Source organism: Orcinus orca, chromosome 15, assembly GCF_937001465.1.
Source record: "Orcinus orca chromosome 15, mOrcOrc1.1, whole genome shotgun sequence".
Classification (NCBI taxonomy): Eukaryota; Metazoa; Chordata; class Mammalia; order Artiodactyla; family Delphinidae; genus Orcinus; species Orcinus orca.
Genome location: NC_064573.1, coordinates 82,637,405 through 82,665,182, shown reverse-complemented (window position 1 = coordinate 82,665,182; position 27,778 = coordinate 82,637,405). Strand labels below are relative to the sequence as shown.

General features: G+C 60.5%; 2 protein-coding genes across 8 annotated transcripts in view; one reads left to right on the top strand and one right to left on the bottom strand.

Moving 5' to 3' along the window:
* VPS37B (VPS37B subunit of ESCRT-I) overlaps positions 1-3,408 on the top strand; it is a 31,343-nt gene extending 27,935 nt beyond the window's left edge. The window contains exon 5 of the mRNA XM_049698112.1: positions 137-3,408. Within this exon, the coding sequence (XP_049554069.1) occupies positions 137-442 (306 nt within the window). The 3' untranslated portion in view covers positions 443-3,408. The remainder of the gene's footprint in view (positions 1-136) is intronic.
* On the bottom strand, positions 209-27,778 carry HIP1R (huntingtin interacting protein 1 related). 7 transcript variants are annotated; one of them, XM_033440840.2, is made up of 33 exons: positions 27,594-27,679; positions 13,254-13,317; positions 12,678-12,820; positions 12,365-12,421; positions 12,078-12,150; positions 11,223-11,303; positions 10,787-10,863; positions 10,440-10,501; positions 8,460-8,600; positions 7,702-7,759; positions 7,527-7,602; positions 7,203-7,343; positions 7,042-7,103; positions 6,690-6,762; positions 6,427-6,610; positions 6,255-6,343; positions 6,047-6,163; positions 5,855-5,956; positions 5,423-5,617; positions 5,059-5,206; positions 4,837-4,923; positions 4,387-4,494; positions 4,107-4,243; positions 3,727-3,837; positions 3,420-3,478; positions 3,154-3,224; positions 3,011-3,073; positions 2,528-2,642; positions 2,314-2,419; positions 2,078-2,201; positions 1,938-1,999; positions 1,585-1,791; positions 209-1,290 (listed from the first exon to the last, which is right to left on the bottom strand). In XM_033440840.2, exons 2-33 carry the CDS (start codon positions 13,260-13,262, stop codon positions 1,243-1,245), a joined length of 3,186 nt encoding a protein of 1,061 aa, XP_033296731.2. In that variant the 5' UTR covers positions 13,263-13,317; positions 27,594-27,679; the 3' UTR covers positions 209-1,242. The 7 variants fall into 7 exon arrangements, 6 of the variants coding, with proteins under 6 accessions (XP_033296731.2, XP_033296730.2, XP_004276732.2 ...); XM_033440839.2 differs by lacking the exon at positions 12,078-12,150 and having other exon boundaries at positions 27,594-27,776; XM_004276684.4 differs by lacking the exon at positions 12,078-12,150 and having other exon boundaries at positions 2,542-2,642; positions 3,154-3,184; positions 27,594-27,774.

Genomic DNA, 27,778 nt, shown 5'->3' with positions numbered 1-27,778 from the left:
TCAGAGAAAAGCCCTTAAACTCCCCAAACAAGCGTCCCAGAGTCACAAACCTCCCGGGAAACGAGCCGGACACTTCTTGGCAGAACCGGAAGCGGGAAGGTTTTCTGTGGCTCCCATGTTCCACTGTTTCCTGCAGAAAGTACGGGGGTCCCTCCCCTCCCCAGCGTACTGGCCCTGGAGAAATGAAGAAGCAGGCGCAGCCTCTCACTGTGGGGTGACAACAGTCAAAGTGCGGTTTATTGCTGATCTGACAGACACTTCAACACGAGGAAATACGACACGCAAAGCGAATCGAGCTGCCGCCTTGTGCTCCTCTCCAGGCCGAGATTCTTCCTTCCAGCCAGGCCTCCCTCTTCCCAGGAGGAGGCGGGGGGCTCGAGGAGAGCGCGTTCAGCCCTCCCGGAGGGCAGCCCCCTGCCCCGGGAGCACCAGGTGCCTTTGATCTGATCCGAAGAGGGTGCAGGCAGCTCCTAGTTTCTGGGCTTTTTCTGGCTGAGCTGGAGAGGCCTGCGGGAGGGCTGGAAACCTCCCAGGGATGGGGAGGCAAAGGGAGGAATGAGGTGGCTGGGCATGGGGAGGGGCAGCCAGACCAGGGGAAAGAAAAACAGGAAGCAGGAGGGTCACCGCAGGTTCCAGCAGGAACAGACTCCAGGAGGATGGCAGCACCCGGCCTGCCCCCCTTCCCAGGCAAGGGTCTCGTCCTCAGTGCTCACCGTCACTGACGCCCTAGAGCGAGGCCCAAGGAGAAAGGGGCGCTACCCCCAGCCCACCTAAGAGCATCCTGCTTTGCCTGAGGCCGCACCAGGTCCCAAGAAGGCCACGAACAGGTGATGTCTTCCCCATGTCCCCAACAGCCAGCACAGACTGTTCTAGTCACCTCTAACCTCAGAACGTGAGTCCCAGGGGCAGGGGAGGCCCGGCCCAAACAAACACCCCCTCCAGTGGCCCTGCTTTCTGGTGTGTTGCACACAAACTCACAAAAGATCTAACTCAGAATATTAGAAATGCTCCGTGTATTTCCTGAAGAGCTGTGGCTCAGGCCTGCTGGGTCCTGGCTGCTCTGAGAAGTTCCTGTTGCAGGTAAGTAGGCTCTCGTCCGGGAAGAACTGCTCCGGTCAGCCCCGGTCAGCCCTGAGCCCTTGCGCTCAGCGAGGGCTGGGCCTTCTCAGAGGCTCCTCAGCCACGAGGCCCAGGCCTGGCCGTCAGCCTCCCCGCTGGACCCCTCGGGCGGCGGGGGGGTGGCTAGTAGTTGACGAGTGGAGCCGCGTAGCTGCCATCCTTTTGGTCAAGCTGCAGGAGTCAAAGGTGAGGGGGCTCGGTGGCCACGGCCAGGAGTGCCTGACATACCTTGCGCCGGGCCCCAGGCACCCCGCCGCTCCTTGGCCCCTGCCCCTTCCCTGGCACGAGCCCTTGGCACCTGCCGTGCTCCCTGCGTTGCTGGGACCGCGTGTCTGTCCCCACTGGTCAGTGGCTTCTGACCATCCCCAAGGCCCGCTGCCCCACAGGCCAGTGAGCAGAGGCCGGGACAGCACTCCTGGGGCCCCTCTGCTGTCACCCCCCAACACCCGCACTGACTCCCCGCACCTGCTGGTCCTGCCTGGGGGCCACGCTGGGCTTCTGGGCCAGGGGTGGCTTCTTGGAGGTCCCACCGCGGGGGGCAGCGCTGGGCCGGCCGGGCTCATCCGCACCGGGCGTCCCCACAGCCCCAGCCAGCATGTAGTGCTGCTTCCGCAGCTCGCCCAGCCGCACGCGCTCCACCTCCAGCGTCTTCTCCAGCTCCAGGACCCGCACCTGCAGCCCGGTGCGCGGCCGCTCAGCAGGCCCACGGCCTTGCCCCAGGGGCCCTCCCTCCTTCCCGGAGCTCAGCCGCGGGAGAGGGACCAGAGAGGGACGGGGGTAGGAGGGGGGACTGGAGAGGGACAGCCGAGGGCGCCCACCTGGGTCTCCAGCTCCTGCTTCTTCAGCTTGATGAGGGAGAGGCCGGAGAAGTCCATGGCGTCTGCGGCCAGAGGGGAGTGGGTAAGCATCTGGGCACCCGCCCCCAGCCCGGCCGCTGCACCGGGGCCCCAGCACTCACCTCTGTCCTCGATCTGCTCCTGGCCCGACCTGGTGGAGGCCACCACGCTGGCGGCCATCTCATTGACGGTGCGTGAGCATTCCTGCAGGCGACTCAGGTGTGGGCTGTGCTTGTCGGCCTTCACCTGGGGGGGCAGGACGGCCTGCTGGCTGCACCACCCCCACGCCCACGGTCTCCCCACCACACGTGGTGCCGCCGCCACGGTCGGGAGCCCAGGAGCCCGAGGGGAGGCTCACCTTGGAGGCCGCCACCAGCTGGGCTGTGCTGGCCGCGATCTCGTGGGAGCAGACGATGAGCTCCTCGTACTTGCCCGTGTGAAGCACCACCCTGTCAGCTGACTCCCTGGGGGCAGAGCCGGGCAGGGCCTGGGTCTCCGACCCCCTGGACGGCAGGCCGCCTCAACACCCCTCCCCAGACCCTGAGCACCACACACCCTGCTGCCCCCCCGACCTGAGGCGACATACACCAGCTGTGTGGCTCCCCAGCCCACGGCCTTGGAGGCGGAGATGAGGCCTTCCGTCCACCTCGAATTCTTGGCGTAAAATTCCTGCTGCGTGGCTGCCCCCTAGTGGCGACAGGAGGGCGGGGTGGACCAGTCAAGGACGTCCTGGGTGGCAACAGATCCCCGCGGGTGGGCCCTCCTCCCCTCACCCCGGCCACTAGGGCGCATCCCTGGGCCGTGGAGGATTGGTCTGGGATTCCCAGGTGCGCTGCGTGCACTGGGAGGGCCCGTCAGCACTCTGCACACTCGGGCGTCTTATGCCCAACAGGAGTCCCGTGGTCGGCTTAAGCCACAGGGCGGGTGATCCGCGACGGAGAGGGCTCTGGGGTCAGGCCCCTTTCAGGAACCTGTTCCTCGATGGCCTAGCTGTGCGGCCTGCCCGCTAGGGAGGGGGTCCCACCTGGCCCCGTGAGACCAGCGGCCCAGCTCACCCTGCCGCTCTCCACGATCTCCTTCTGCAGGCTCGTGGATGTTGTCACCAGGAGCCGGATGGCCTGCCAAGACCAAGACGTGTGTCATTCTTGGGGGCCCGGCCGGGCACAGGGCCCGCCCTGGGTCCCAGCCCGCCACTCACCTTCATCAGGTCTGTGCAGGAGTTGAGGATCCTGAGAGGAGCAGAAGGGTGAGGAAAAGAGAGAAAAGGAGCTGCAGTGCGGCCCCAGAAGCCACGGGGGCGTCAGGGTGCTCGGCAGGTGGGCCCACAGGGTCGGGCGTGCTCTGCGGTTCCCAGGCCTTCTTTCTGGAGAGCTAAGCAGTCGGGAGGGCAGAAGCCCCTCCCCCCCATCTGGAAAAACTGGGGAACCCGCCCTGGGGCGACTAGCGGGCAGAAGTAGGTCTCACCTCTCATTCACCTCCAGCTTCACCCCAGAGCTGGCATGGCGGGCCTGGTTCATCACGTCCTACACCCGATGGCAGAGCTTTGAGTGGGTGGGGAAGAGGACAGCGTGCGAGGAAAGGGGACACCCGCAGTGGACCAGCCCCGGAGCCAGGGAGGTGAGGCCCAGGGCCCGAACACCAGGGCCCCCGCCCACCCTCCCACCTCTGACCTGCAGAGGCCGTCTGGCCGCCGCACGGAGGCTGAGTGCGGAGGGGGGTGCAGCCTGCACTCAGCCCAGCGCCCCCGGGGCTCCTGCACCCTGGTCCTCACCTCGATTCTCCGCACCGCATCTTCGATGGCCGCAGACGTGGCCGCCATCTCCTTGTCCACCACAGCCCCGAGTTCCTCCTGACGCACGTCCAGGATCTTGGGCTTCAGCTCCTGGGGGATGAGGGAATCCAGGAGTCAGAGGAGGTGGATTCCACCTCCTGCCACCCCACAGAGCCTGGGAGCGAGACTGGGGCCGCCGGGCCCTAGAGAGTAGTGCTCTGTACCCACCCACCCCGTGTCCTACAGCTACAGGTTCTACACGTGAGCACCTATTCAGCCCAAACTGGAAGGAGGTGCAGAGAAACTAGGGACCCCAGCCCAGCACCACCGCCCCCCTCCAGACCCTGACCCACACTCGGCATCCCGGCTGCACACCTCACCTGGCCCAGCTGAAGGATGCCCTGCAGGGGGGTCTGCACCAGGCTGGGCTGGGCCTGCAGCAGAGCCTGCTGATCCTGCAGCTGCCTCACGAGCTCCAGAGCCCGCACTCCACACTCCCTGCAGGTGTCGATCAGGCCTGGGGGGAGAGGGCTGAGGGGAGCCGGCGCCGAGAACCCCGGGAGACCCTAGCCGGGTCTGACGCCAGGACCTATCAGCAGCCGCCCCCCTTTCCCGGGTCCACGGGGAGGAGCTCGTGTGACAAGCCCAGGGCGCACTTACGGTCAGCAGGGTCAGTGGGGGCCAGGTGGGAGGTGGCACTGCCGTGGACGATGGTGTCTGCGGCCAGGTGGGAGAACCGGGTCAGGGCTGCCACAAGGGCAGAGGCGTCTGCGCGGGAAGAACAACAACCCTCAACGCTGCTGCTCTGGAACAGGCCCCAGTGGTGCCTCTCCTGCCTGGCAAGCCCACACAGGCTCCAGTACCCCAGCTCTCAGTGGGAAGGGACCGGGCCAAGGTCACGCAGCTGGAAAGCAGCATCGCAGGAACCACCCCCGGGTCTCTGTGACCCCTGGCCCGAAGGGCTGATCTCTGGAACCGGGCTGGGGCTTCCTGGAGAGGCGCCTGTGGTGGGAAACCACCCCAAGAGCAGGAGGTGGCAATGGCCCGTGGGCCCGGGTCACCACCGCTGGCGGCCTCTGCCCTGCCCAGGCCAGCCCCAGCTGCACTCACCTGCCCTGGAGATCAGGTATTGGGCGTGGCCCTTCTCCAGGGCGCTCACGGCATCCAGGGCAGCCTGGGCCCTGCTCACCAGGTAGTCTGCCAGCACAGGGAGAACCGGTGAGGGGCAGAGCCTGGCCTGAGGCCCCGGCACCCTCCTGCCCGCCTCCCTCAGGGTGGGTGGGTGAGAAGGAGCGAAGAGCAACGCCCGAGCGCCTGCCGCCGTGGCCCTACCCGGAGAGCTGGTGCAGCGCAGGTGCAGGGGATCGTCTAGCTTGCCCACGGCGTCCTGCAGGATGCGCTCGGCCTCGGCAGCGGTGCCCCGCAGCATGGCGAACTGCTCATCCAGCAGCCTGCGCTGCAGCCCCTGCTCCTGAGACTCCTGGTGGGAGAAGGTGAGGCGGCGGTGAGCCAGCCAGGCCCCAGCGGAGACCCTCGCTGGGGAGGGGGCTTTAGCGAGAGGCCCTGCTGCACCCCCCGTGCCTGGGCTGCTCCCTCAGGAGCGGGGCGCGCAGCTCATGATAAAAGGGAATTCTGCCCCAATTCAGCTGTTACGCAGGGTGAGAGTGCGCGGCACGGTGGCGGGGCGGGCCCGCACCTTGTCTGCCAGCCGCCCCTGCAGCTCGCCCCTCTCCCTGGAGCTGCGCTGCTGCTCCTGGTCCAGCGCCGCCTCCTTCTCCCGCACCAGGCTCTGGGCCGTCACCAGCTCAGCCTGCTGCTGCCGCACTTCGCTGCTCAGTGTGTCCTTCTCCGCACTCAGCGTATCCAGCCTCGAGCTCAGCTCCAACCCGCTCTGTGAACACCTGGCTGGTGAGCAGGGCTTCCAGAGGCCCCACCCGCCCCCATCCCCACCCAAATCTACAGACCCTCCCTAGGGCCCCAGGAGACTGAAGGCTGGCTGAGGCCCCAGGAACGGGTCCTGTGCCCTGTGTACCCCCTGGGGCTGGGTCAGAGCCACACCCCAAGACCAGGGCAAGCCGCTCTGAACCACGCCCCGCTCCGTGGCAGCCCGGCCTGGGAGGGCCCACACCTGCTCCGCGTGGCTCAGGGCCGCCTGCGCCCGCACCAGCTCTCCCGCCTTGGCCTCCAGCTCCCTCTTGAGCTTCTCCAGCTGGTCACTCTGCTCCTCCAGCTACGACGGGAGGGGACAGGACGTCACGGGGGCAATGGAGCTGGGGGTCAGGGGGGTCTACGGGGCAGGGCCTGTGATCATGGGACGCACCTTCATCTCTGACTCCCGTTTCACCTGCTCCACCTGGAAGGCCAGCTGCTCCTTCACCCGCGCCACCTCCTCCTGGCTCTGCTGTGTCACCGTCAGCTGCTTGGCCGTGTCTGCGTTCTGCACCGGCGGGGACCAGGGACAGTCTCTGCTGGGCTGCGCTCGGGGCCCCCTCTTCCCACCGGCCCCCGTCTGCGCCCCCCGGGCCTACCTTCCGGAGCAGTTCGGCGTGTGTGGCGATGAGCTCGCTGTGCTTTTCCTTCAGCTTGTTGTAGCGCGCCTCGGTGGCGCTGGCCTTCTCTGCGGGGGAGGCGGAGGCTACGGCCGTGACCCCCAGCCCGGCGGCGTACCCCCCGCCCCACCCTGCCGCCCCGCCCACGCACTCTCCGCCTCTTCTCGCAGCCCCTGGTGGCGCTCGCCCTCCACCTGGGCGGCGCGCAGCCGGGCCACCTCGTGGCGCAGCTGCTCGTTGTCCACCAGGGCCTTCTGCTTCTGCTTGCGCTGCTCCTCCAGCTCGGCCTCCAGCGCGTTCACCTGGCCCTTCAGCTGCGCCATGTACCGCTGCGCCTGGGCGGCGGGAGGGTGGGGTGTAGGTCCCCCGCGCGGGGCAGCGGCCCGCCCCTGCGCCGCCGCCCGTGCCCCTCACCTCCAGCTGGATCTTGTCCAGCTCCGTGCGGAGCGTCTCCACCTCCCTCTTCAAGGTCTCTATCTGGAGGTCCCTAGGGACAGAGGTCAGGCGGAGTCTTCCCCAGCCCGCGTGGTCTTCCCCAGCCCGCGTGGTCTTCCCCAGCCCGCGTGGTCTTCCCCAGCCCGCGTGGTCCCGGCATTCCAGTTCATTCAACCGGTACGATCAGGGGACCCGGGCACGGCCACTGGTCCTCTCATCAGCACCCGCTCGGGGTTTGAGCATCTCAGGTCTGTGTCCCCAGCCAAGATCTTTCGGGATCACAGCTCCCGGAAGGCTGTTTCCCACGATGGTGGGCTCCCCCGGCCCTCACCTGTCGTCCTTCATGGAGCCATTCGGGGGTCCAAATGTCTGCTCAAAGAGGTCAGCCACCACCTGCCACGGCAAAGCACAGTGACCCCCGCCCCCACTCCCCCAGGCCAGGAGGGAGTCCCAGCCACCCCCAGTGCCCCCAGCGAGGAGGGGGCGGCTCACCGCTGGTTCCGCGGCGGGGGGCCCCGAGCCGATCTCGATGAGGTTCTCGGGCTCCTCGTCCTCGGGGGCCTCCTCGGGAATCACCACCACCGGCTTGATGTGCTCGGCCAGCGCCGAGGCCCGCAGGAAGTTGGGGGGTCCCTGAGGGGGCAGCGGGTGAAAGCGACCCAGCGCTCCCCCCAGCAGAAGGCCCTCCCTCTGCCGCTCCCACAGCCCACACGAGGCCCCACATGGCGCCCAGCCAGGCGGCCACGGTCCTCAAGCCCAGAGCCCAGGGCAGAACAGGGCTGCAGGCTGGCGGCGGCCTCTGGAGGGCGCAGGTACCTCGGGCAGCCGGGGGATCTGGATGAGCCGCTTGAAGTAGAGCATGTCAGAGGCTCTGCGGAAGAAGTTTCTGAGGCTGTGGGGACGGGGAAGGAGGCGGGAGGTCAGCGGAGCCAGGCCCCAGCCCGGTAGCCCCAGCATACGCCGCCACCCTCCACCCAGCCCAGGCTGGTACCTGTGAAACTGCTCATGGAACCGGTCCCGGTGGCCTTGCAGGGTGTCTGCCGGGAGGCCTGGGGGCAGGGAGGTGTAAGGGGACTCCCTCCTCGCTCACTGCTCTGTGCCCGAGACTTCAGATCCGCTCCCTCCCTTCCCCCTCCCTGCTCCTCCACGTTCTAGAAACCATCACAGATTAGACAGATTACCTGCCACCTGGCTGCGTCCCACCCACCATCAGGAGGGCCCAAAGAACCCCCTATGAGGAGTTCAGCTCTTGACTGAGGGAAGGAACCGGTGAGTGGGACGGGCAGAACCCTGACCACAGCGCACCGCACGTGGGCTCTGCTGGTCCGTCAGGTCACCCTCCCTCGAGTTTGCCCAAGGTTGACACTGGAGCAGCTCACAGACCCCAGCCAGCAGCCCAGACCCTTTCTGAGCACTAAGGAGCCACCACGTGCCTCCCCCAGTCCTCCCCGCCAGCCCAGTGCACACCCCGCTGCCGCCTCCGAGGCCAGGCGGTTAAGAGAACTGCAAACACGTAAAACTACGTGGCTCTTCCCACTAAATCTTTGTTTTGGAAAATAGTGATTTTTTTTATAACAAGTATGTTATTTATGTTAGTGGGTAATGAGTTTATTCCTGTTATGTTTAATTAATAAATATCTTAAAGACTGCTTGACTCCCATCCCTGATACAGTCTATCAGCACAGCCCTCTGGGGCTTCGGCTGACCCTCGGGGCCGAGGCCGGCAGGGCTGGGGGCAGCGGGACTCACAGGAGTGCAGCTTGAACATGAGCTTGACCGTGTAGTGGTAGAGGGGGCTGCAGTCCTGGATGACCTGGATGAGGGGGGCCAGGCGGCACTGGCCCGAGGACATCTGGGACACGGCAATGGCTGTGTTGAGCTGCCGGAAAACTGTAAAAAAATAAAAATAAAAAAGGGGGGGGCGGGAGGAGCCTGAGCACGCGGAGCCGGGAGACGCAGGCGCAGACCCCACTCTGCTTACAGGCATAGTGACGACCATAGTGAGGACAGCGGCTGAGCGCTGGCCCTGACCGTCATCTCACGGCACTGTCACAGCAACCTAGACAGCTGGGTTTGAAGACGGGGCAATGGCCTGGGTAACTGGCTTTACCAGTCCCAGCCAGGCGGTGGGACCCTACCCCAGGCCCTCGGACACCAACATGCTCCTCGAGGCGAGGAAGGACCCTGTGCACTGAAGCGCTGAGGACCAAGGCCCAGCGCTCCCACAAACTGGGGTGACAGCAAGGAGGGGGGGGCAAAGGAAATGCAGCTCAGCTCGGCCAGCGTCTCTGGACAGCTTCCAGGCAGTGGGCCCAGGACGCAGAGCTGGAGAGACAGGGTGACTTCAACAGCCCTGTACCCATGGGCTTCCAGCTCACTCTGAATCCTAGGGAAGGACGGAGGCCTAAGGCTGTGCAGCCCCAAGGCCTCGTTCTGCAGATGTGGACACAGGCCCGGGCTTGGTCAGTCTCACAGCAACGGGCTCAGGACGCGGTTCTGCAAACCCCAAGGGACCCCAAAACCTCACTTGCATTCGGGGTCAATCTCCCCTGACCTTGAGAATCAGCCTTTCATCCGACGGACCAAGTAGGAGGAAAAGAGACAGACATACTGCCACCCCCAACGGGCTTGCTCTCTGGGGCAAGGAGAGAAATGAGCACGTGACACCCAGGGCGGCCCACGTGGGACACGGTTCCAGATGGGGGGCCCCCAACCCGGGCCTACTCTCACCTTGCCTGGGGTGGGGCGATCTGCAAACCTCCACAGTGACACAAGGACGCCTGGGAGGGAAGGGACGAGGAGGAAGGCCCCAAGTGCTGTCCCTCACCTGCTTAAAACTTAATTACATGTCACGTCAAATACATTTTTCTTGTAAACAATTAAAATACACGCAGAATACTATTTTGCATTTGAAAACACAATGCAGCCATTTCTCAGCTGAAGGGCATTCAGGACATTTCCCATTTACGGCTGTTACAAACCTGGGGCGGGGAACGCCCACTCCCCTCACACTCTCAGGGAGACGCTGGCACCGGGGGTGTGGGCACTGGCTGTGGGCTTTCTCCGCCTCCCATCGTGGCGACTGGGGAGAGGCCCATCTCTGCAGCACAGCTGCCCCCAGACTCGCCCAGCCTCAGGGTCCAGCCCCCGGCACCAGGAGGATGCCCAGGCACCTCTTCCTCATTCCTGGTTTTCCATTAAAAAGGCCTTTGCCTCTCACTCTCCCGTGAAGAGCATCGAGTCACCCACAAGTTGTTCTGAAGCTGCCACTGAAAACAATCACCCCCGCAACCCCAAGAGGGTGACCCCCTGAGATTTCCTGTTCAACAGCTACCGCGCTCCTGGGCTGGGAACTCTGACCTGACTCAGAGGCCTTTGACAGCAGAGAACGGGCAAGAAGGTCGAAACCAACTGCCTCGGGGCAGGCTCAGCTGGGAGGTGGATCGGGAACCTGAAGAGGTGGCTCCTGGCACCCCCCGGCAACCCCCCACCCCACACCTTGGTGCCAGAGTGGGTTTCCTTCAGCCGGGACTGTTCCCTGGACGTACCGCCTGCCTGGCGTCCTGCAGGGGCGGTAAAGGCCTCTCCCTCCCATGCTCTGGGGGCACCTGGAGGCCCCGTGACCTGCTCCTGGTGGTGGTGGAAGTGTGGTCCCAGGGGGCAGGTGTGTTCAAGAATGGCTGGCCCCCAGAGGCAGCAGGCCCCGCGTCAGCCCCTCGGCTGGCTCACCTGATTCAGAGAGCTTCAGCGCACAGTCCATGTAATCGAACATCTCCACGGTGAGCTGGAAGCTACGGGGGAAGGAGGAGGGAGAGATGAGCGGGAGGGGTGCGGGGCATGGCCCTGCGAGAACCCCCAGGCGGGAGGGGGAGCACGGTCCACGCACACGCCCTTGCATGGATGCACAGACGGCAGTCCTTCAGCCAAAATGCCCAGCTCCAAGTAAGCCCCATCCCTTTAGCTTTAGCCACAGCTCCTGGGCACGTGACGACCTCCAGCCCCAGACAGAGCACGGCCCCCGGTGGGAACCTGGGTGAGGAACGCCGCAGGAACAGACGGGAAACTGGGGGACTCACACGTTGTTGACGTCGGTCCCAGCGGCCTTCTCCAACACCTCGTCTGTCACCTCCAGGCCCGCAGGGAACTCGGGGTGCTGCGGAGAAGACACCCCCACTCAACCGCAGCCCCTCTCAGCTCTGGCCCAGCACCGCTTCTAGCTTTTGAGGGAGGGAAGGGGCTGGAAAAGCCCCCTAGCCTGTGGAGCCACCATCTGCCCCGGGCAGTGACCACAGAGACCAAGACACAGAGGATGGGATGTCCACCTGGAGCCGAGGGCAGGGCTAAGACCACCTCCCGCGCTGGGAAACGCCTCCGGGCCTTCTGACTTCCCTGCAGTCTGTCCCAAGCTCCCCCTTGGGTCAGGTGGGGACAGGACAGATCCCACCTTCTGAGACATCTTGGAGGGAAGAGCCCAGGGTCCCACCAGCCCCACAATTCCCCCGAGGAAACTACCTTGAGGTGGAAGGAGATCTTGGTCAGCAAGAGTTTGGTGTAAATATTCACCAGCTGCCCATATCGGTCATGCAAATGGCCCTGTGGAGAAAGGGCCCTGGGTAAGGACACACTGCCCATGAGCTTGCCCAGGAACCCCGCATGGCAAACAAGGAAGGTGAGGCCGGAAGATGCAAGATGATGAGCAGGGTGTCAATCCTTCAGCCTCCCATGCTGTCACTTATTCATTCAACAACCATTGCTCAACCCACCAGAGGTGGCCAACCTCCTTTCTCAAGGGCCTCTGCCAGCCCCCTCTCTGCCTATCGCTCTCTTCTTCTCACTCTTGCCAGAGAGACTCTCGGGACAAGAGAGCTCCTCGTCCAGGGCAAGAGGCCAATTCTGAGGTGGGATGCTCTATTGAAATGCTGGTGGGGGCTGGGGAGGTACATTCCGACGGGCGTGTGAACACATCCTCCCCGCAGCCGCCTCCAGACACCACGTCCCCTGCGGCCACGCCTGCTGGGCCCACATCTGCAGATGGCACCAGGGACGCCACCTTCCTTACTTCAAGGGGCGTCCCCTCTGCAAGCCGGTCAGTTCCCAGAGGCCACCTGGCTGCTGGGGCCCCAGCAGTGCTCCCAGAGGGCAGATAAGGCCAGAAGCCCTCTCTCCACCCAGGGGACGCCCCTAATTCCTGAGGGTCGTGGAGTGGATCTAGAATACAAGCTCCTGGGGCTCTGAGACTTCACTGTGGATGAGACACTTCTGGAGAGCCTGCTGAAAATGCAGACTTCCAAGATTCAGAAGCTGCCGGTCTTGGGGGCTCAGAGTCTGCACCACTCACCCAGACTCAGGGTGGGGTAGTGAACTCACAGGGACTGAAGGGCTGCTGATTTCTGGAGCCGGAGGGCCCGTTAGGGATGTGTTTGGGACTTCTGCGCCAGGCCTTAAAAGCAAGGCTCATTTACTGATGCTCATCGCCCGCCGCCATGGCCCCACTGAACACGGCTCTAACTGTGCTGGGAGGAGGAGGCGGGGGGCACCACTGCAGGTGCTCTGTTCCCCCCTCGGGCCTGTGTGCCAAGCAGGATGGCGGTGGACTTTCCGGGTGGTGTTGCTGGCGAGGCGCTAAGGCCACCATGCCCGCTCCCCGCACCTACCCACAAGTCTCCGATCTCCCGGATGTTGCTCCGGTACCGCTGGCAGTCGTGCAGCACCTGCCCAGAGGGGGAAACGAGGAGGGAGGATGAAGGAGCCAGAGCCTTTGTCGGCGGGGCGGGGGGGGGGGGGGGCGGTCCCGACACTTGCTCCCATGTACGGGGTGCAGGCAGCAGGCAGGGTGGGCCAGCCCGGAGCTGAGGGACACAGACGCCGGGACAGCCCTCATTTCAAAGGATGCGGCTCTGGGCCTCCCTGGGGTGTTCAAGAGGCGGCAGACGGAGGGCCCGGGCCCCCGGAACAGTGGCTACTCACGTTGGGGTGCCCATCTCGAAGGACCTTGTGGAGGACGTGGCAGAACTTCCAGCTGAGGATGGAGCTGCTGGGAAGCGGCAGCCCGATGGCATAGGACCAGAAGGTGAAGGCCCCCTTCTCGTGGTGAGTGCCCAGGATGATGCCTACCAGGGTCAAGGCCAAGTGCAGGCAGCAGGGACTCAAGCGTGGGGGAGGTTGGGTGCTCAGCAGGTGCAGCTGAACTGAGCGCAGAGAGGCGGGTGGAAGGCCGCCCTCCCCCCTCCCCACACCCCTCCCTCCGCGTTGGCCACAGCTCACCAAGAGCTACGGCTCTCAGCCAAGCAAGAGAAAGGGCGAGGTCACGCCCCACGGATTCAGCTGGGCCCAGGGCCTAAGACAATAGGGGCCTTCCTGAGATGGGACTCAGAGTCTGGAAGGAGCTGAGCGAGGCTGGCCCAAGGCCACAGGGGGACGCCCCTCATCAGGCCATCTGGCGTGCCCACTGCTCCCCTAATTCACTTCCCCCACGTCCTCTTCACCCTCCCCGCCTCCCCTGGGGCCCAGAGGGACGGAGGCCGCTGGCAGCAGGGAGGATACGCCGGGCATGCTTCTCCTTCACGGGGGCCTCCTGGGTGTTGATGGCTTTGCTGATGCTGATGGCCTGGGAGGGAACAGAGGAGGCAGAGGTCAGAAACCCACCCGGCAGGCTTCCTGGGAGAGACCACCCAAAGGCGGAAGGGGCGACACACAGACAGGACCGATCCTTCCAGCCGGTTAAAGGCGAGAGTAGAGATAAGGGAAAAATAGAAATTCTCTAACCTAAGCAAACCAGACCACTCAAGGCCCTTCTTCACGTGACACGTGCAGCTCAAACTACAGCTAAGACCCGATGCCACAAGCACACAGAGCTTCCAGAGGCCTGGGAGGTAAGGACGAAAGCCGGCTTGTGCTGCAGGAGAGCAACTCTGATCTGAAAGCTGCGTGTGATTCCTTTTCCCCAGAAGGCATAGCCCCTGGGCCCCAGGGGAGCCGCCAGTCCCCGCAGGACATCCTCCATCAGGTCTCTCCTCTGGGAGAGGCTGCTGTGGCCTGAGCCCTCTTGCACTCCACCAAAACATGCACGTCACCCCTACTTTACCACGGGGCACGGCCTGGAGACATGAGGCCTCACAGCCACTTTGTGGAAAACCAGGATAAACCAGGTCCCATCGCCTGTCCACATGCATCCTGGACGAATCCTGACTCAGCTCCCACCCCCACCGACACAAACAGCGACCGCAGCCCCGCCAGGGGTGGCAGGAAGGGGGACCCGCTTAGCACACATGCTGCTACCACTCAGGCCCTGAGCAAGCGGCAAACTCATCCTCGATGCACGTCCCCTCCCACCTCCAGCTGCTGGAGTCTCGTCTCGTCCCCCTTAGTTCAACACCACCTCTTCCGAGAAGTCTTCCTGGATGTGACTGCTCCCTCACACAGGCTCAGGGCACTTACTGTCACCCCCATCCCACTCACCCAGGAACCACCGCCGGCCCTGGGTTTACTTATGGATATGTTTTAATTCTGTACCTGGCGGCAGGTCTTGTAAGCCTCTGTCCACCCACCCAGCCCCGAGCTGGGGGCATCTGTGCTTGTGGACCGAACGAGAAGAGCTGCCGGTGCCACTGGTGGGAGGGACAGGATGAGGTCCCTGACCAGTGCAGACTCCTCTCCAGGTCAGCCGATTCTCCCACGTCTCCCACAGGTCCTCCACCAGGGCCCACACTGCCCCAGGCCGTCCAGGGGGCTCGCTGAGCAGGGCAAGCTGTGCGCTCACCCTGCAGCCCGGCCCTGCGTGGACTTGTCCACAGCAGGCCCAGCAGTGGTGGGAGCGGGACAGGGCGGAGAGGGAGCCCCGAGGGGCAGAAGAGCTTTCTTTCTTTTTAAACCAGAGGCCACTGTGCTGTCCATCTCTGGCCTGGGCACAATATTAACTGTCCCTGCTGGGCAAGTTCTCTCATCTACAGTCTGCTGTGACCCTACTGTGGTCCTGCTTTGCAAAGCAGTGAGATTTCCTCTGTAAGAAAAGCAACCCCGAGAGCCATGGCCGCGCTTTCTGCTCAGACTCACGGACCTAGGAGCTGCTGGGGGCTGGGCTAGCCCCTCGCACCCACCCCAGCAAGGCTGGCTGACCTCCTTTCACACACAGCGCCCATTGTGGCCATTCCCCGGGGCTCGGGGAGAGCGGGTCTGCAGCACGCAGCACACCAGGCCCCTGGGACACGGACGACTCTCCCAGCATCAAGGCTGGGCTGGGGGAGTGGCTCTGGCCTCGCAGTACCGGGGTCCTGAGAGGAACGCAGACAGGCTCTGGCACCTCTTACACTCCAAGCCTCAGCGAGCCAGACACGAGGGCTCCCTCACCATCTGTTCTGTGTTTGCCGATCCTCTGCCAACTCGGCCTCCCCGAGGCCCCAGCGCCTGCCTTCCCTCCACAGGCATCACCGTGAGAGAGGCCGGACCCCGAGTGTACCGTTCCCGGCCCCGTGAACATCACGCCCCGCCAGGCAGAACTCTGCCCACAGCAGCAGCGATGAGGACAACAATCGACAACCAGCAATTCCCGGGCACTTGCTCCCCTGCGCCAGGCACAGGCAACACGCTCCCAGCAGCAACCCTAGCGAGTGGGTGTGGCCCCACTTTCCTGATGAGGAAACTGAGGCTCAGGGAGTTGGGGTATCTCGTCCGTACAGCTAGTAAGGGCAAAGGCAGGTCTGGCTGTGTCCTGAACGATTCTGCTATCCAGCTCCCAGGTACCTCCCTCCAGTACAGGTACAGAGCTGGGAAGAGACACCAGCCCATAAGCCGGGAGTGCCTGTCTCGGGAGGGTGTGTAACCCCATCCCCCAGCTGCCCTGACACTTGAGCTGGCTCTGATGACTGCCACCTGTTCAGAAGATCCCAGGCAAGAACAGAGCAGAGCCAAAGTCACACAGGCAGAGCAAGCTACCCAGGAGGCCGGGGATGCAAAGATGCCACCTGCAGTCCCAGCAAGTGCTCTGTCCTCCGCAGATGCCCACGAGGGGCGTGCTGACCCCCCTCCCCCCCAGGGCCTGCAGCTGGAGAGGAGAAGCAGAGACGCCCTGAAGGGATGGGCTGGTGGGGCCGGCGGCCCAGGGTAAGCATTCCCACCGCGCAGCCTTCCCCAGAGGCCGCTGGGCACAGGCTTTTACTTCACCGTCGGTCCAAATGTATACGGAGCGCCCTCATGGCTGGGCCCCGGACCCCCGGAAAGAGTGCCTGCCCCTCCCCTCTGGGGAATCTGCTCGCCTGTCCCCTCCCTGCCGCCACTCTACTTAAATCTGCCGATTTATGCTTCTCCGTGTGGTCCGCACCCAACAGTGTCTTCCTTATTTGTCTCTTGTCCTCCCCCCACTCCCAGCCCACGTCTACGCCACGGGTGGGGGAGTGGTTCCGCCTCTTTGGGGCTGCTGTGGCCCCAGCCCCTAAACGGTGCCTGGCACATGGAAGGTCTTCAGAGGCAGTGAGGGAGGCTCCCGGGCCCCACAGAGAAGTGGTGACTCAGGCACCCGGGAGTCTGTCTGGCCCCCTCCGCCCAAGCGGTGCCGCCCGCTCCCCGCGCCGGCTGTAGGAACAGGGTCCCTCCCGGCGGGAACACGGCCCTGCTGTGTGCAGGCGGCAGATGTGTGGACCGGGAGGCCTCACAAGGAGGCACAGTGCTCACACAGAGGCGGGTCTGTGGACACTGCACAAGCTTGCTTTTCCGCCAGGCGCGGCAGCCAAGCCCCGTCCCAGGAGGGGGCGGCAGGCCCCCGGGATGCCCGGCCCTCCCCTGCCCGTCCTGAGCGGGCCGCAGAGGCGGGGAGAGCACTGGGGCTCCTCTCCTCAGCCCTGGAATCTGTGCTGGGCGACTCTGACGTGGCTTAGCTCCTGGGTTTACAGTCCAGGTGCAGCTCTGACTGCAACATCTGGTTCCGTCTACACAAGCATGGCATCCTCACACCAGCCCAACGAGCGACTGCAGGAAGCCTGAAGGAGGAGGGGCAGTCAGAGGGGCACCGGGGACCATCGTGTGGGCTCTCTCTAGCTTGCCAGCCTGCAGAAGGCTTCCTTCCGCCCTGGTACAGGGGCAGTTCTGACAACAGCAAGTATAATCCCTCACGACAGGCGGGATCAATTGCCATGGAGAGAGCCTTCTGGGAGACAGAAACTTCGAGTGGAATGGATTGATTAGGGGCCTGGGTGCCGAGATGGACGAGCCAGAGCCGGAGAGGGAGGGTCCTGGCGGGGCGGGGGGGTAGGTGGCGACCGTCTTGGGGATCTGTTTATCTGACTTCCCACTCGACCTCTGAGTGGCCATGGATGGGGGGCAGGGAGCAGCCAAGCAGGACAAGAGCCGTAACGGTGGGTCTCTGACACCCCCAGATATGCCCAGGGGGGCTCTGGGGGAGGGAGCTGGAGGGCGGGCAGAGGCGCGCTTCTCAGAGCCCTGAGGGTGGGTGACTAAACAGTGTCTCGGCCATTCAGACCACTGCTGCTCCTTCTGTGCTGGAAAAATCCCGAGCCCAGGCCCAGGGAGCCACCTCCCAGTGAGGGGCCTGACCCTCCGGAGGGCGGCGGGGGACAAGGCCGAGGGGTGGAAAGGCTCTAGCAGGCTCTGGAGACACAGCCAGAATTGCCGGCACCAGGAAGCTGGCAGGAGGCATATCTCACGCCAGAGGCCAGCAAACTGGCCTCAGTAAATGAATAATAAAATGATTTTTATCGAGTTCAGCCATGTGCCAGGCACCGTGCCGAGCACCTCACCATTATCATCTCGTTTGATCTCCTAAGTAACCCTTGAAGCATGTGGATGAGGAAATCAAAGCTCAAGGTCACAATGACGAACACAGGCACTATTCTAGGCACTGTCCGCACATAGACAACCCTCCCCCGTTGAGCCGGGTCGAGCAGGCTGCTGGCTCTGTAGACTGTCCCCTCAGCCTCTCACTGGGGGAGGGGCCGGGCTAAGGGAGCCGTGCGCCAGCGCGCGCGTCCTCTGGTCCCCCTTTGTCCCCCTGCAGGGACCCAGCTCCCGAGGGCCTGGTGTCACTCAGGGAGGAGCTGGCCCAACTCCAAGTCAAAACACAGGTTCTGGATCCAGGATTCGTTCAAACCGCAGGTAAGAACAGCAACCGTGTGGCACCGAGCAGCTCAGGGGGCTCCCCCACGGCTCCCCCATTCCCGCAGGCGAGGCCTTCGGACCCTGGGGCCCCCTCTGGGCCTTCAGCTCGGCTCCCTCCCGGGGCGGCTTGTGTCCTGCAGCCAGGGCGGGGACGTCTGGGAAGGCCTCTTACAAGGGCCCCACTGGGTCCATGGGAGCCAGAGCCTCAGGACACACCTGCCCCTGCTTCCAGGAACAATCTCGTTCTTGTTCGTCACATAAAAGCCCCATCTGGTGCCAGCAGAGGCCCTGGGAGTCAAGCCTGAGGAGGCAATCCCCAGACCAGGCCAGACAGAGCCACCAGTGGCACTTGTCCCTGGACAGGTGACTCCCAGGGACACACGAGAAAGCATCTAGCTGCTGGTTCAGGAGAGGCGACCCGGCTGAGGCAGCGGGGCCGGGGCAGGAGCCCCAGCAGGTGATATTCCCAAGAGCCTTGGCCCCTGCTGTGGACTCGGGACAGAAGCCTTGGGGTGTGGACGCCGTCAGCGAAGCCGGGCAACCAAGCTGGGACGCTCCGGTCAGCAATTGCACACAGCAAGCCCTTCCCTGCCCCGTCGCCTGTGGGGCTGCATGCCAGACAAAGGGGCCCCAGGAAGAGCCACGGGGAGAGGACGGTCACTGAGGATAGAGCAGGAGAGCGGCGCATGAGGCCACAGCCCGGTGCGCACCAACACTGGCCACACCATTCTAGAAACCCACAGCCCCTGCAGGGGGTCAGAACCAAGTGACCGCAGAGGCTGCAGCCCTGGACGTTCTCTGCGAGATCCGACGTCCTCCAGGCCGTGGGGAGCTCTGCACAGCAGAGGAACGTGGACTGGGGGAGACCCCTTCCCCAGGAGCCCACGTGAATGGGGCCAAATACAGGTCTGCTCACCCAGTTCCACCATTGCCAGCCATGGCACCCCAGCGTACAGACCCCGGTCCCATCCACTCTGACCCACAGGGGCGCCTTCACTTTAGAAGCTTCCCCTTTCCCGTCTGGGAAGCAGGAGCAAAAAAATCTTGAACTCTTTGAGAATGCAAACACACACAAAGTGTGTCTGGAACATCTAGCTTTGTTCTAGCCACACCGTCTTCCTTCTGTTCCTCAAACAGGACAAGCCTGGTCCCACCCCCAAGCCCGGCTGTGCTTCTGGGGTCACCCTGCTCTGAGTTAAAACGTCCCTCCTGGGGGGGTCTCCCCCAACCATCCTAGCTAAAGCAGCCCTCCCTCCACACAGATAGCTTCCTCCTGGTTACTTTCACCCAGGACATTTATTCCCTGAAACTATCTTTTTTTTTTTTTTTTTTTTTTGCGGTACGTGGGTCTCTCACTGCTGTGACCTCTCCCGTTGCGGAGCACAGGCTCCGGACGCGCAGGCTTAGCGGCCATGGCTCACGGGCCCAGCCGCTCCGCGGCATGTGGGATCTTCCCGGACCGGGGCACGAACCCGTGTCCCCTGCATCGGCAGGCAGACTCTCAACCACTGCGCCACCAGGGAAGCCCCCCTGAAACTATCTTGTTTACCATGTATTCTGTTTCTACCTCTGACCCCTGAACAGACGTACTTGGTACAACAAATCCTGTTGGTTTTGCTACCTGCTGTACCTCCAGTCCCGACACCCGTGCCTGGAGGTCAATAAATCTTTACTGGATGAATGAAAGAGTGAATACTTGAATGAACAAAAGCTCTTTCAAATATAAGTACTGGTTAAATTCAAGGCAGTGTGTGTGTCTCTTTCTCTAGCTAAAAATTTATCCACTAGAGTTATATAGTAAAGGCAACTATAAAACATTTTCTATTTTTAAAATCAACCCTGAAATGAATCAGACTCAATCCTCCTTGTACTGTTATCATGACGCGCTTCACGGTGGCACTTGGCAGGGACAAAAAAACATCCTTCAAAGAGCCGGGTCACAGGGACTGGCAGAGAGGTGGGTTATCCTGCTTTAGTGTTTCCAAAGAGTTGTTTGAAGGACAGAAAGATCTCATTCAAATGCTTTGCCACCTCAAAGGCCATTGATGAAACCAAACACAGGATTTCTGTAGCCGAGGAGGCGGCTGAATGCGGTCGCAGGCAAAGCGGTGGGGAGCTCTGGGCCAGAGGTCTGCAGCTCAGTCATTTCAGCAGAGGGAAGTCAGTGCAGCAACACCATCCTGCGATTCAACCGTCTCTTCCCTTTATTCACGCCCCCCCGTGCCTGCTCTGTCCGGGCCTCTCAATCATTCGACCATTTATGAAACTGCAGGGAGGCCCACGCTGCGGCCGCTGCTCCTCTGCAGGAGCCCCCGTCAGGATCCTGCCATCCACCAGCATGAGGCTCACTGGGGGACACTGCCACCTCTCCCCCGGGCTCTGCAGGTGACACATGAGGAGGAAGAGATAGGAGAGACGAACGTGGCCCGAGTCCCGCCTCCAGGATGGACAGGGAGCCAGCCTGGGCAGCTCCTTGCCTGGGCCCTGGTGACACCACTCCATAGACCTGTCTGTCCCACAAGCCAGGGGGCTGAGCCACTCCCTGGCGGGAGAACCTAATGCATTTGAAGGTTGTGTTTATTTCAGCAAGAGGAAAAACAACTCCACCTCTACTAAACTTTTCTCCAAGAACTCAGTCTTTCCCTGCAGTGGGAGCCATGGCTTTTTAGGCCTCACTGAGTGGCAGCATCAAAAAAGGGAGACCCACGGGCCCCCGTGGCACCATTATTCAGCGCACACACGCCGAGCGGGTCCCCCGAGCCGGGCAGTCCTGGGTGCTAGCACACAAGGAACCAACACTGTCCATGCCTGAGGACCTTGGGGCTCAGAGGGTAGTGCTTAGGGGCTCGGAGGGGGAGGCAATGCAATCCCTTCTCCGTGACCCTGGATCTAAACACACGCCCGACCTCACGGCCGTCCACTCCTGCCGGTTCAGCTGCAGGGTTTGGGGAGACGGGAATAGTGGGAATAATATCATGAGAACTAGGGCAGCCTAGTAAGGCTCGGGCAGGAGGAAAGCGGTTGACGGCTTCGCAAACAAGGTGATATTTGAGTCCACCCTGGAGTCAGATGGAGCTGGGGGGAGCGGGCTGGGGGGAAGGGTATCGCTGACAGCGCGGCCGGCTGGCAAAGGCTCTTCAGGCCCCAGCTCAGGTTAGCCGGCTGCGTTTCCCTGTCCCCCCGCCAAGCAGGCCTAGACTCGACTCCAGAGTTTCCACTTCGCACTGTTGGACTCAGTGCCCAGGCAGGTTTTATTCACAAATGGGACGCTGGCCTGGGGGCAAGGTCAGGAGGGCCGGCTTCCCCCGACCTCCCTGGGGCTCCTCCCTGGGGCTCCCCACCAGAGTATCTTCCAGAGGACGGTGTCACCTGGAGCAGGCCCTGCCGTCCTGGAGCACGGGGCACCGCAGGATCGCTCTTCCAGGAACGGGCTGCTCCCCACCTTCCCAAGTCCGCCCAACCCCCGTGGCGGATCTACTGCCCTCCCCAACAGCCCCAGCTCCCCATTCACAGACGCTCAACTAGAAGCTCAGGGACGGAACCAAGGGGGCATCATTTCCATTTCTTCAGTCCAGCCCACCTTCCCATACACAACGTAACAGCCAACAGCCGTTCAGTGCAGCATTCACTCCGCCCCAGGAGCTGTGTCATCCTGCAAATCCTCCATGACTCGGGCACTATGATTATATCCATATTGCAGACGAGGAGACTGAGGCACAGAGTCTCGCTCTTAACAGCTCTGCCACAGCACACCTGTTCATCTCCCACCTCCTTTGTCAAGACGAAAACCCTTGGAGGGGATGAGAATGATCTTCATCTTCCCGTAGCACATCCCAGAGCACCAGAAGCAAGCCCACACGTACACAGTAAGTGGCCCCTCATGAACGTGTCGTGGGACAAACGTACAAAGATGGGGAGGGGGAGGGGAAGGACGAGCAGCCACAACCCCACCCCAGCCTGAACCAACAGGTCACCGGATACCCGGGGAGCCCAGGGGGCCTGCGGCAGGAAACCCCAGGAACCAGGAAGTCAGCAGCTGCCCTGAGCATCACCAAGCTGGCTGATGTGGCAGAAGCAGGTGGAGGGTGTCCGAGGGGCGCGCGACAGCAGCGCAGCTGGAAGGAAGGGCACGGCTCGCTGCCCGCCGCAGCTGGCCCACCTCCGGGGGCCGGGGAGGAAGGCAAGTGCCGCTGGGGCAGCTCACTCAAGGCTCTGCAGGCAGCATCCTGGGGGTCGTGAGCCTGGTTCTTTCTCTCTTCCTTTTCAGAAAGCCTCGCTCACCTCTGTTCTTTGGCCATTCGGCCAGCCTGCAGTGGGTGCCAGGCCCCTTGCTCCTGCCCTCAGGGAGCTGACCGACGTGGGTGGAGCTGGGGGGGGTTCTGGCTTTCACCATGTGGTTTAGATTTCCTCCCAAGCTTGGGGGTGGGGGAACTTTTTTAAAATAAACATTTAAATGAGGCCCAGAAAGGGGTTGGTAGCTAACAGTGTGGTAATGCCACACGAAGACAGAAAGGGAGCGAGTGTAACTATTCACAATAGCCAAGACACGGAAACAGCCTAAATGTCCACTGAGATAGATGGATAAAAATGTGGTATGTATATATATACATATATATATATACACACACACAATGGAATATTATAAAGCCATTAAAAAGAATGAAATAATGCCATTTGTAGCAAAATGGATGAACCTAGAGATTATCATACTAAGTGAAGTGAGTCAGAAAGAGAAAGATAAATACCGTACGATATCACTTACATGTGGAATCTAAAATACGACACAAATGAACCCAAATACAAAACAAAAGCAGACTTACAGACTAGAGAACAGACTTGTGGTTGCCAAGGGGGAGGGGGTGGGGGAGGGAAGGACGGAGTTTGGGGTCAGCAGATGTAAACCATTACATATGGGATGGATAAACAACAAGGTCCTACTGTAGAGCACGGGGAACTATAGTCAATATCCTGTGATGAACCACAATAGAAAAGAATATATACGTATAACGGAGTCACTGTGCTGTACGACAGAAATTAAACACAACATTGTAAATCAAATATACTTCAATAAAATTTTGTTTAAAAAAGGGAGTGTGCATAAGTCTGCCTGCCTGGCAGAGGGGGTGTTGGCATATGTGGGAAGGGAAGTCAGAGCAGAGGAAACATTTTGCAAAGGATGGGAGTCCACAAGCCTATTGCCAATTTGGGAACAGCCTTCGAACCAGAAACTCAAGTTCCCAAACACCTGTCTGTGTCCTGTGGCTTGCCTTCAGTAATGAGATTCTAAAGAATTCCTGGTTAGGGAACTTTAAGAAAACAGACCGGGCTTCCCTGGCGGCGCAGTGGTTGAGAGTCCGCCTGCCGATGCAGGGGACACGGGTTCGTGCCCCAGTCCGGGAAGATCCCTACATGCCGTGGAGCGGCTGGGCCCGTGAGCCATGGCCGCTGAGCCTGCGCATCTGGAGCCTGTGCTCCACAACGGGAGAGGCCACAACTGTGAGAGGCCCACGTACCGCAAAAAAAAAAAAAAAAAGAAAATAGACCTATGCGCCCAGGACTCCAATCCAAGCCAAATCACTCCAAATCTCCAGCATTTAGACACAGAAGAGTTTAAAAGCGCCCCAGGTGATTCTAACACCCTGACGTCCAATCCAGTAGCTGCTGGCCACGTGTGGCTAATGAAGGCCTGACATGTGAGCCCAAATTGAGATGTGCTATAACAAACACAAAACGGAGTTTGAAGCCTTGGTAGGAGGAAAAGAATGTATAATTCATAATTTTTGTAGTGATTACGTGTTGGAGTGGCTATATTTTGGATACACTGGGCTAAATAAAATATATGATTAAAGTGAATTTCACCTGTTTCTGTTTGCGTCTTAGTGTGGTTAAGTAATCTAAAAACGATACACGTGGCTCCTAGTCTGTTTCTACTGGACAGCGTTTTTCTAACGTGAGCTGGCCTGAGAAGCCCTGAGTGTCAATAAATGTTAATTTTTACAAGATTGCAGTTCCACAGAGGCTGCAGAAGGGACACGTCACTGACCTGGAAAACTGGACCTACGAACAGTTTTCCACCTGCTGCTCCCCCCTCCACAGCTCCCACCCTACCAGAAAACCCCTAACACCTGCGGAGCTTTACCCTGAATGCCTGTATCTAATGCCCTTCTTCCCCGCCGGGCCTGGTGTACTAAGCCGCGTGGCCCCTCTCTCATCCTAACCTTACAGGAAGCTTTTGGGCTCTGTCTCCATTTCCTGCAGGGAAAACCGAGGCCCCGATGGCAAAGGCGCACTTAGACAAGGAAGAAGCAAGGTTGGAGTTTAGCATTTCCAGGACTCCAATCTGCTGAGTCCTCACCCATGCTATACCTCAAAGACGGATCTCCTCCCTCATGGAAGGTATGAAACAGTTCTCAAATAAAGCTTTTTGGGGGTGGGGAAGGGAGAAAGATGGCTAGCTGACCATTTGCAGAGCACTGTACTACGTGTTTTGCATCCCGTAGGTATTCGTGGCCTACTGCTGCTACAACAAATGGCCACTATTGGCTCAGTGGTTTAAAACGACACAAATTTATCATCTTACAGTTCTGGAGGTCAGAAGTCCAAAACGGGTCTTCCAGGGCTAAAATCAAGGTGCCAGCAGGGCTGCGTTTCTTCCTAGAGGCTCCGTGGAAGAGTCCACTGCTTTGCCTCCTCCAGCTTCAAAGCCAGCGATGTCTGGTGGCGTTGTCCTCACCTCACACCACCCTGACCTCCTCCCTGGCCTCCCTCTTCCACATTTAAATGCCCCGTGATTACACTGGGCCCACCTGGATAACCCAGGCTACGCCCCCTATTTTTAAGGTCAGCTGATTAGCATTTTCTTACCCAGGGCTGTAACATATTTACAGGTTCCAGGAATTAGGACGTGGACATCTTTGAGGGGTCCCTCTTTAGCCCACCCCACCATTTCTATCCCTTAAAACAGCCCTAGGAAGTAGATGGAATCATCTCTATTTTTATAGACCAGGAAACAGGAGTTAAGCACCAGGAACACAGGCTAGCACTCGGGTGTTAGTTACCGCTTTCCATGGTACCACACCATCTTTTTAACGAGACAATCAATTTTCAGGTTCAGAACATACAGGTATACCGTATGCCACACTATTCTGCATTCAGAATACTACAACAACAAAAAGCCAATACAATTTTGTCACTTCCATTTTGAAAAGGGGTTTTATCACCAAAGGGACTAAAGTCTTGGGGAAGAATAGACCAGCTTTCTGGACAGTGCCCCTGGGATTACACACACGCACTCGCATACCCACATCATACAGCAAACACAAGTACCTGCCACACGAAGGATGCATGGCTGCCCCCTTCCTTCACACTCCCAACTGGGGCGGGGAAGGAACCTTTTTGCAAACAGGGTGTGGCCAGTCAAGAAAGCAAATATGGAAGCATTTTTCCTCCTCTTGACCCAGAAACCCAGGAGGAAAAGCGAGGCTGGCGGGATGGTAGGGGACTTAAGTTCTAAGGAAACCAAAGTGCCCCTCTGCTACACAGGACGCTGTGGTCAACGTGAAGCCACAGGCAGTGCAGATCAAAGGGAAGGTGTGTCGGTGGGTCGGATATACTATTTTCTGTCCAGAAGGAGACGTGTAAGCAGCAACCTCAGCTCTCCTCGTCCTTTCCACCAATGAGGTCTGGCTGGCAGCTCACTAGATATTTCCGGGAGCGATCTAATTAAATATTAACCATGCACAAAACCTGATTCCTACATCCCTCAATAAGTCACTCTGAAGATAATCAAATCTAGACACTGAACCTGAATTCCATGTTTCCAGAAAATAGCCCTGGAATGGGTAAATCCTATGAGATTCACCTATTAGAAAGAATTATTCATGAGAAAAACCCAACCAGCAAAAACAAAACACCCTCTTGTTTACCAAACCAACCACCAGAATAAGTTGTCCTGTATCAGAGATGCTTTCTCTTTGACATTCAGAAAGCTTGCCCTTGATTTAAAACAATTTAAGAGTAAGATCAATGAACTTGGCCCTTTAAATTCCATCTCCTCTATGTAGCAATCTGACCTCTTTATAGCTCTTCAAAACCACAGAAAAAACAAAAAAATCAGTGAATGAATAAATCTTCTGACAACATCCAGATTCTCTCTGCCAATTAAAATTTTCTCCCCTTCCTTCCGCAAGTTCCTGGCACAATTAATTATGTATTAATGATTTTAAATTAAATGCCACATGTGTTTTTATGACGGGCTATCCGGGCTGAAAATACACCAGGGGCCAGATGATGATGATGACTACAAAGGCTAAATTAATAATTTGCGGCTCGGCTGGTTCAGCACTAGTCTTTTATAGAGCCAAGGTTTTATCATTTTCCTTGTTAATCTCAAGCACAAAGGTTAGATGTTTCCCCTGCATTTTTTCTTACTTCAAAACAAAAGTTATTGTAGGCTGCATGAGCTAACTTGAATTGAAAGACACCGCACAAGTCACTGCTCCTGGCAGGGAGAGGTGGGAAGGACCTTGCTAACGGCAGACACAAATGTCATCATCCTACTTTAGACAGGAGTGAGTGGGTTCCTTCTGGCTTTTGGTTTTTGTTTTCTGGGGTTTTTTTGGCCGCGTCGTGCGGGATCTTAGTTCCCGGACCAGGGATTGAACCCGTGCCCCCTGCACTGGGGGCGTGGGGTCTTAACCACTGGACCGCCAGGGAAGTCCATGGTTTATTTCTAAAGTAAAAATTTTCTGCTGTTTCAGTCCTGGTTGACTTACTTTGGCAAAAAACCCAGTATGCTCCCCCCTCCCCCAGGCATAAGAATACCTCAGTGTTTGTCAAATAAAAAGGAACAGAAAACCAGAAACAGCAACGCCCTCATCAGTGTGGTCTCAGCAGGAACACATGGACAAATACACACCCCCGTCATTGTTTCATTTTTAAAATAACCCTCCCAGGATAGGCCACCCTCTGGAAGAGATGCGGGCGCGTGGGAAGTGCAGGAAGGGAGCCCTAGGAAGTTTCTGTCTGTCAGGCGCCGTCATTTAATAAGGGGGTGTGAACCTGTTTATACGTGGGCCAGCGCTCGGGCAAACAAGTCTGGCTACAGACGTGAAACTTTTCGCCCAGCAGATAATAAGATATTGTGCGGCCCTGAAAAACAGCTCAGGAGAAAAGGAAGCAGGGAGTTTCCTTTAAGGAAATGCATTGCTTCTCCGAGGAGGGGGCATTCTTTTAAGCCGTGGGAAAAGTAGACGGAGCCCGGGAGAGGCGGCGCGGCCAGGGCGGAGAAATCCAGTCGGGCCGCCCAGGCCGGGCGCACCCAGGCCCGGGACGCACCTTGACCCCACCTGGCCCCCAGCCGCGTCTCGGCTCCCTCCACCTGGCCCCTCCCGCCCCTCGGCTCCTAGCCACTTCGGTCCCCGGCCGCCTCTCAGTCCCTGGACACCTCGGTCGCCTGGCCACCTGGTCCCCCGGTCGCATCTCAGTCCCCGGCTGCATCCCAGTCCCCTGCCACCCCGGTCCCCCGCCACCTCGGGCCCGGGCGCCGGCTCGCGCTTCCGGTTCACCTGCGCGCGGGTCGGCTCGGGCGGCGAAGGCCGGGGAGCTGGGTGGCCGCGGCCGAGATGCGGCCGGGGGCCCCCAGATGGCCGGGGAGCAAGGGGTCCGGGGAGCGGCCCGAGCTCCCGGCGCTCTGGAGGCGGGCGCAGGCCGGGCCCCGAGGGACGCGTGTGAGGGGAAGGGGGGACAGCGCCGCCCGCCCGCCGCCCCGCCGCTCGCCTGGGTCTTGTCGAACTGCTCGCGCTCGGCCTCCAGGCTGTGGCCAGGCCTTCGGCTCAGCACCCGCGCCGGCACGTTCTTGATGCTGTTCATCCTGCCGCCGCCTGCGTTCCTGGGCCCGGCTCCGCGCGACTGAGCGATCCAGGCCGGCCGCCCGCGCCTAGGCACCGCGAGGCCGCCCGCCG